This window comes from Perognathus longimembris, chromosome 18 (genome assembly GCF_023159225.1).
Source record: "Perognathus longimembris pacificus isolate PPM17 chromosome 18, ASM2315922v1, whole genome shotgun sequence".
In the NCBI taxonomy this organism is placed as follows: Eukaryota; Metazoa; Chordata; class Mammalia; order Rodentia; family Heteromyidae; genus Perognathus; species Perognathus longimembris.
Window position 1 is genome coordinate 47,529,190 of NC_063178.1, and position 8,229 is coordinate 47,537,418.

Here is an 8,229-nt window from a genome sequence, read left to right on the forward strand (position 1 = left end):
TTCTGGCATGAGCAGGGATATTGAGGGATGAACAAGAAGGGGGCCTCAAGGACCTGAGCCTCAGGTGGGTATGAGCCTTTCCTTTGCTCATGGGCCCTGCTTGGAGTCTGTTCCTGCTTTCACCATCCTGAGGTGGGAACATCAATGATGCATTTGTCTCATGAAAGCTTGTTTTATGACTTTACTTAAAATTTTTTGGGGTTCTTGATTTTATTTTCTTCTTTTAAAATTTATTTTATTTAGTCAGTCACGGGGCTTGAACTCAGGGCCTGGCCACAGCCCCTGAGCCTCTTTGTGGTCAAGGCTAATGCTCTATCACTTGAGCCACAGCACCATTGCTGGTTTTTGAGTGGTTCACTGGAGATAAGAATCCCACAGAGACTTTTCTGCAGGGGCTAGCTTTGAACTGTGACCTTCTAGATCTCAGCCACCTGAGTAGCTAGGATAACAGGCCACCAGTCCCGACTCTTTATGACTATTATTATTTTGTGTGTTCAACTTTGTGATTTGCATCTATAACTAGAGAGAGAGAGAGAGAGAGAGTTTCAGTGTTGTGTGTGTTTGCCTTGGCTTTTTCTTGTTTAGTAGTAGAACCATCATGGAATGTTCTGGGCTCCAAGATTCCAGGGAGTTTTTGAAGAGCCTTCAGAGTTGACAAGCCAAATTCAGAGTGGCCAGTGAATGTGCCGCTCTTTAAAACCAGGTAAGCTTTACTAAAAAATACTAAAAATGTTTATTTAATGTAGGCCTTGAACTCAGGGCCAAGGTGCTGCCTTGAGCGCTTTTGCTGAGGCTAGCACTTTATCACTTGAGCCATAGCACCACTTCCACTTTTCTGGTCATTCATTGGAGATAACAGTCTCACAGACTTTCCTGCCATGGCTGGCTTCGAACTGTGATCCTCAGATCTCAGCCTCCTGCGTAACTAGGACAACAGGCATGAGCCACGATTGCCTGGCTTTTTAAAGTTTTTATTTAATTTTATCCCTTTATTGTCAAAGTGAAGTACAGAGGGGTTACAGTTTCAACCTGGGCCTCCAGCCCTCAGCGCCCTGCACAGACATGAAGCGCTGGCTCTGCGCTCCCATCACCAGCCTTCTGCTGATGGCCCTGCTGTACCCAGGTAAAGCAGAGTGGAGCTGGGCCTGGGTGCCAGCGCCTGTCCTAGGGGACTCTTTGGGTAGCGATGTCTGCAGGGCTGGGTCCTCAAGGCAGTTTTCTTCCTTCCTTCCTTCTTTCTTTCTTTCTTTCTTCTTTCTTTCTTTCTTTCTTTCTTTCTTTCTTTCTTTCTTTCTTTCTTTCTTCCTTCCTTCTTTCCTTCCTTCCTTTCCTTCCTTCCTTCCTTCCTTCCTTCCTTCCTTCCTTCCTTCCTTCCTTCCTTCCTTCTTCTTTCTTTCTTTCTTTCTTTCTTTCTTTCTTTCTTTCTTTCTTTCTTTCTTTCTTTCTTTCTTTCTTTCTTTCTTTTTTCTTTCTTTGCCAGTCCTGGGGCTTGGACTCAGGGCCTGAGCACTGTCCCTGGCTTCTTTTTGCTCAAGGCTAGCTAGCACTCTGCCACTTGAGCCACAAAGCCACTTCTGGCCTTTTCTATATGTGAGATATTGAGGATTCGAACCCAGGGCTTCATGTATATGAGGTGAGCACTCTTGCCCTCTATCTTTTATATCTCAGCACCCTGCTTTCCTGTTTTCTTCGGGGACGTCTTCCCCACATATTGCTCATGTCCCACTAGGATCTACTCTGTATTTCCATTCATTAACCAAACGTTAACAGCTCCTCAATCACTCTTTTTGGGCGAGTGGGGTGCTGGTGACGGGTGTTACTTTTTATTCTGGGCCTGGAGCCTCCTGGAAGGCTTCTACACATCCGTTTTTCTACTAGGCCCCTTTTTCCTACTCATGGAGTTCTTGCACCCCTTTTATGTGGCGGACTCCCCACCCCGCCTCTTACTCTTGGCTTCCTGGGTTCTAAAGGAGATGGGAGGTACCTGTGTACTGGGCTGCGCATGGACCCCCGAGGTTTGATGCTTAGAGTCGAATCCTGCACCCAGAGATTGCTCCTCACAAGCCACTTATGAGCTCATGTCACTCACTTACCTTTTGATATTAAAGTCACAAAGAAGAGAACAGAAAGCAGTGGGTGGAGCCTCATGGTTGAGGGCCCAGAGGCAGTGGCCAGTGACCCTCAAGGGGCTCTTGGGCTTTTATTCGCTGGGGGTGGGGCTGCACCTCCTCTGGGGCAGTGAAGCTTAAGGCACAGAAGGGCAAAGACAACTCTGCTGGAATGCTTCTGAGCTCTGGAGCCCTGAAACCAGGTGAGCAATTAGCCTAATTACAGGAAAGCAGGTGGCTACTTATTTCCTCTTTCTATGCATTCTGGATTTCACCAAGGGTCAGGACCAGGTGCCACTTTTCTTTGTTGTAAAACTTACAAGCGTAGTTTCTTATTTATGTTTTCTTTCCCATTACATGCTGTAATGAAAGTATTATAATTCAGTGCATGCATACAATGTGTAATGAATGATAAAGTCAGGGTAATCAGGGTCTGTCTTGGGAGGGTTCCATTTTTTTTCTAGGATTGTGTGTGTGTGTGTGTGTGTGTGTGTGTGTGTGTGTAGAGAGAGAGAGAGAGAGAGAGAGAGAGAGAGAGAGAGGGTTGGTGCTGGTCCTGGGTCTTGAAATCAGGACCTGGCCACTATCCCTAAGCTTTTGTGCTTAATTAAGGCTACCACTCAAGCCACAGCTCCACTTCCTGCTTTGTGGTAATTTATTAGCAATAGTAGTCTCAAGGACTTTCCTGCCGAGGCTGGCTTTGAACCATGATCCTTGGATCTCAGCCTCCTTTACAGCTAAGATTACAGGTGTGAGCTAATGGGCAGCTGGCACTCTTCCAGGTTTTTTGTTTGTTTGCTTTTTGCCTTACTTTTCAGCTAAGTCTTTAAGTTCAGACTGGCCTTCAGATGTGATCTCCCTGTCTATGCCTTCTCTGTAGTTGGGAATACTGACACATATTAATATGCCAAGCTTATTTGTTGAAATGGAATCTTATTCACTTTTTGCAGGGAGAGGGAAGGGAGAGGGAAGAGGAGCTGAGCTGGCCTTGAACCCCTTTTGTCCCAATCTCTGCTTCCTAAGTAGCCAGGAGAGGCCTGAGACACCATTCCTGGCCTCTGTGCTAAGCTTCTAACCCTTCAACCTAGCAGACAATAACTCCTGATTGCTTCAGTTGGCTAAGGTTGTGACAATTTCTCACAGCAGGTCACATAAAAGCAATGCAGTGGTTTATGCAACGGGAGGAAATGCTCAATAATGGGGACTGGCTACAAAAGCTCCGGGCCCCTGCTCAGACATGGATTTTGATGCAAGCACTGTTGTGTTCAGGACCCAGATCTGTGGTAATGGCTGACATCTGCTTTTTCATTTGGCTTTGGTCAGAGAGGGAAACCCTGTCAGTCTTCCCGGAAGAGGGGTGTGTCTCCTCCTGTGAGTGGTAGAAGGCTTCCGTGTGGCACACACACAGCAGGTGTGGTGAAAGCGCCCCGCCCTGCCCAGCTGGTTTCCAACCCCACCCAGTGGAAGGATGGAATGGGCCTGGAGCCAACCAGTGATGGAGGATAATAGGTGTAACACGAGTTTTACAATAGGGTTTTGTTTATCTTTCTTCACTGCTTATTGAGGAATCAGAAAGAATATTGGTGAGAAAAAGAAAGATGGCGGGGAAGAAAAACATTAAAAATGTCAAGAGGCTTCGGTTACTCCTGGGGGTGGTGTTCTCGATCCTGGGATGCTTGCCAAGTGGCAGGCAGCAGAATCTGTTGTCTAAACACTGTCCAACATACACCTCCGTTTCAATGCAGTATCTTTGGCAGGAGCCATTGGGTCGCTCACAGATTTCCTTGAACTTGCCTCTGACTGCACAGAAAGAGGGGCATGGTAACCATTCATCAGTCTTACTGTATTTTTACCTTTCTATGTGGGGATGGGGACAGTGATTGGAAACAACTTTGTATGGATGCTTGTTGTTACTTGATTTCTCATACCTATGCTTTAAAAACTTGGGAAATTTTTCTTGAAAAGCACCCAGCACTGCTGGATGTTTCTAAGTAATAAAAGATGGAGTAGAGTGTCCATTGGCCCTGCCTGAGTTCTCAGGATACATGTTACTTTGTATTCATTTTCCTTACATTACCTTCTATTCATTTTCCTTACTCACATCATATTCTATTCCTTTTCCTTACTACCTACTCTCTCCTCAGACAGATGCAAGAGAGACTACTTGTACATAGTATCACTACTTTTTCTTAGAGTAGAATGTTTTTAGAGAAGGGAAATATATTTCACTTTCCCTTCCCTCTGATATTATAGGTCATCATATATCTTTCATATCTGTATATCTATAATACATCTGTATCAGCTATATTTTTCAAAAGTGGACCTGAAATACAACTTTAAAGGACAATGCACTTCAAAGAAATGGGCAGAGAGAGTATTTTCTGGGGGAAGGAAACCATATTCCTTCATATTCAATGTGTAAATATGTTTGTGTTGGTGCTTGCTATTATCTGTGGTTTCATTCCCCCCAGGTACTATGTAAGTGTGTGTGTGAGTGTGTGTGTGTGTCTCACAACCAGTTTCAAGCCTTGGAATATGGCAAGAATTCATTAAAGCACTGTGGAACAATTGCTACAATACTGGCATTTTCCATCCTGCAGCCTGTTAGTGAGAAAACTTCCTGTTACTCTGTGTTCCCATGTCTTGTGATATTTTACTGTGGCTGAAGCAATTGAGTCCTCCAATCACAGGACTTTGTGAAAATATCCTGTCATTACTCATTGCAACAGTTCAGGTTATGTAGAGAACATTTCTTTGTGTTGGGAGTTCTTTGGGAGTTAGCCTTGTCCTTTATATATTGCAGACAAACTATCACTTATAGACATCTGCTGTTGAAGTAAAGTTGAGTGTTCCAACACCATCATAGGCTACCTCTTCTCTCCACAGAAGAACTGTGAGTGAGGTCAAGAAGCAAGGGCCCCTAAGGTCACCTTGTCATCCAGTGACAAGGACAGGGCCATAGCTTACATTCTCAGCTTTATTCTAGTTCCTTCTCTTACAACTTTCCCTGTTCTCCTCTGCAGAATCCCAGGCTTTCCTGTGATCTCATTAAGATCCTGTGATCCTCTCCACTGGCCTTCCCAGTGTCTTCCCATTCCTGCCACCCCACACTGGGCTTGCCAGTCATGTTTTGCCTCTGTTCTTCCCTCCCATGTTTAGCAGGAGTGGCCGCTCAGTAAGTGCTCAGGAGGCAGACAGGCCACAAGGGGTTCTCAGAGGTGACTGGGCTGCACTGTGAATAAGAAAGAACCGTACAGGAGGAGGTTACCAACATGAGGTGCTCCCCAGCATCTATTTCTGTGCTGATCATGACAAAGCTGGTTTCTTGTTTTATTGAAATACCTTTACATCATCTTGAGAAATGCCTACCCTTCCCTTCAAAGAACAGAAAATGCAGTTGAAGTGATTCTTTGCATGCTCCCTGAGACTCTAGACGTGAGGTATAAGTTCTTTACAGTGCTCAGAGCAGCTTGACATGTGCTCTGGGAAGATATTTCCAGACCTGCAAAGCTCATGTGATATAACAGATAGAAATGTACTTCTCACATGTGCAAACACACACACACACACACAACACACGCTCATTAACATACAGACACTCTTAGTGTTCACAAATAATCAACACGATTGTTCCTATGAAGTCTATACCTACAAGACCTTTTCAACTTCGTGTTTTAGCCTTTCAAATCTTGTGTTGGTTTTTCTATGTTTTATTCATGGGGTTGCTCTTCCCGCCATCCCTCCCTCCGTACCTCCCTCCCTCTCTTCTTTGTCCCACTCCTCTCTCTATTTTTGTTGGTAGTGGTGCTTGAACTTGTGGAGCTGGGGTGCGCAAGGCTAGAGCTCTACCATTTTGAGTCACAGCACCTCTTCTGGTTTTCTGGTGCTTAATTGGAGAAAAGAGTCTCAGAACTTCCTGCTCAGGTGGGCTTTGAACTAGGATCCTCAGATCCCAGCCTCCTGAGTAGCTAGATTTATAGGCATGAGGCACCAGTGCTTGGCTGTCATGTGCTAATTCTTCCACAGATCTTACTAGTGAAGTCTCTTTCTTCCTTTTAGAGAGCTCTTTGTTGGAAGTGTGAAGACTTCTACCTGGATTGCATAGCGAAGTGACTAGTCGCAGGATTCAAAGTCATCATATGGGTTTGTTCCTGATGCACTTGCTTTCTAACATATAGTGGATGCTCAACAAATATCTGATAAACCAAATTGGCTTTCCATCTCTATTTTCTCTACACTTCATTATAGCCTTATTATTATCTTTCATATCTATTACCGTTAAGGACTTACCACTTAAGAAAGCAATTTATTAATATGATATATCTTGATCAATGTCACCCCACTCAACATTCTCACCCCTCCTTCTCCTCCCCACAGTCTTGTTCATTTTACTTTATTTTATTTTATTGCCATACCTGGGGATTGAACTCAGGGCCTAGGCTTCTTTTGCTCAAGGCAGGCACTCTACCACTTGAGCCACAGTGCCACTTCCAGCTTCTTCTCTGTATGTGGTATTGAGGAATCGAACCCAGGGATTTATGCTTCCCAGACAATCACTCCACCACTAGGATGGCCACATTCCCAGCTCAGTCTTGCTAATTTTGTAATATACATTAGATTCCCAACTGCATTCTCCCCACCCCCACCCCCAGTGCCTCTTTTTCCTATTGCATTTGCAACATCAGACTTGTCCTTAAAGCTGCCCCTTGCTACCCCGCCTGAAGTATTATTTACTCGGCCACAGAAGATGGATCACAGCTCCACATATAGAAGGAGAACCTCTGGATTCACAATTCACAAGGGATAATCGTGCTTTGCATTACCTTTTCTGTTGTAAACTTTCAGACCTGTCTGTTTGAACCAAAACTTGTACATTAGCAGTTGCTAAAAATATAAGAAGGATCCCCTATGCTCTTAAATACCCATGACTTTTCTACTCTTACCTTAACATGCGAGGTTCTGAATTCTTAGGAAAAGATGAGAAGATATTCCCACTGGTGTGAAGCAATGCATCTGTTTTCCTGGGCATCATCATCAGGAGCCCTTTCCAGTTATTAGACAAAGTGGGGGCTGTTTCCAATGCTTGCAAATTTCTGTACCCCAGCCCCAAAGTCATACTGAGGACCTAGTCTAGGAACCGCGCCAGTACAGACAGGCAGAGATGCCTGGCAAAGGGCGTTTCTAGGCCAGACTCCTATCATCTGGAAGCTCCCAGTCCACTGCCCCCAACATTCTTGGTCCCTTGGGCAGCACTCTATGCTTAGAAGCTGCACCCAAATCCATGGGTTTCTTTGCCTTTTAAACATCCAGTCAGCCAAAGCAGAACTTACATGTGGGTATGATTTACAACACTGCAGCCCTCGCAGTCAAAGACCTTCCAAATTTCTGGGGAGACACCCACTTCCCCTTTCATGGCACAGGTGAGAGGGGCTGTTCACTCCTGACATCCTACCAGGCCCCTACCTGAGCTCCTCCACACACAATGTTGTTACCTGGTAGAACTTGGCAGAGAATGAAGACCAGGAGGATAGCAGGCTTCATGGTTGGAGAAAGGAAAAGCTTATTTGCAGGAGGCAGAGAAAGCTTCTGTCTGTGGCTGTCTAGAATGAGCAGAATGTCTTTGTCTGGGCAGAGAGAGTCCCTCTGTACCTCATTAAGAGACACTGGGGACAGAGTTGCTCTTGGTGTGATGAACAGCATTGGGGGAGAACTGAGAGTGCATGCTGGCCTGAACCCTCAGAGCCTTGGGAAGATGTGGTCACATAGTTCTGACCATAGAACTTTGTGCAGTAGGAACACAACCGACAAACATTTCGGCAACAGTGAAATCTTATGTAGTAAATTACATGCAGTTGGGTTATAATGAGCAATGTTTTTACATAGTGTTTCTGTACCCAGGGTCGCAGTGGGAGCTCTGTTCTGTCTGAGCAGCATGCAACTTGATGGCACTTCTGTGAATGAGGATTTGAGTCAAGTATGAGAAGCATGAGACAAAGGCAATGTTAATGAGTAAAGGGGCGTGACCACAGGAGGAGAAGGTGAAGTGGAGCACAGGACCAGAGACCTGGCCAGGAATATTAGGACTGTCCACAGAGCCTCAGTGTTCCCACTGTGGGGCTCA

At 45.2% G+C, this 8,229-nt stretch overlaps 1 protein-coding gene across 1 annotated transcript; it reads right to left on the reverse strand.

Annotated features, from left to right (window-relative positions):
- Positions 1-596: 596 nt before the first annotated feature.
- On the reverse strand, positions 597-7,649 carry LOC125367025 (beta-defensin 108B-like). Its single transcript, XM_048367668.1, has 3 exons — positions 7,601-7,649; positions 3,753-3,908; positions 597-643 (listed from the first exon to the last, which is right to left on the reverse strand). Exons 1-3 carry the CDS (start codon positions 7,647-7,649, stop codon positions 597-599), a joined length of 252 nt encoding a protein of 83 aa, XP_048223625.1.
- Between the last annotated feature and the right edge of the window lie 580 nt (positions 7,650-8,229).

What these genes read in the sequence shown, in the direction of transcription:
- LOC125367025 (XM_048367668.1), bottom strand. Translation starts at nt 7,649, where the DNA reads ATGAAGCCTGCTATCCTCCTGGTCTTCATTCTCTGCCAAGTTCTACCA. An exon ending in TCTCTGCCAAGTTCTACCAG is followed by an intron (nt 3,909 to 7,600) that starts GTAACAACATTG and finishes CTTTCTGTGCAG; the next exon opens with TCAGAGGCAAGTTCAAGGAA. An exon ending in CGAGAACACCACCCCCAGGA is followed by an intron (nt 644 to 3,752) that starts GTAACCGAAGCC and finishes TCAACTCTGAAG; the next exon opens with GCTCTTCAAAAACTCCCTGG.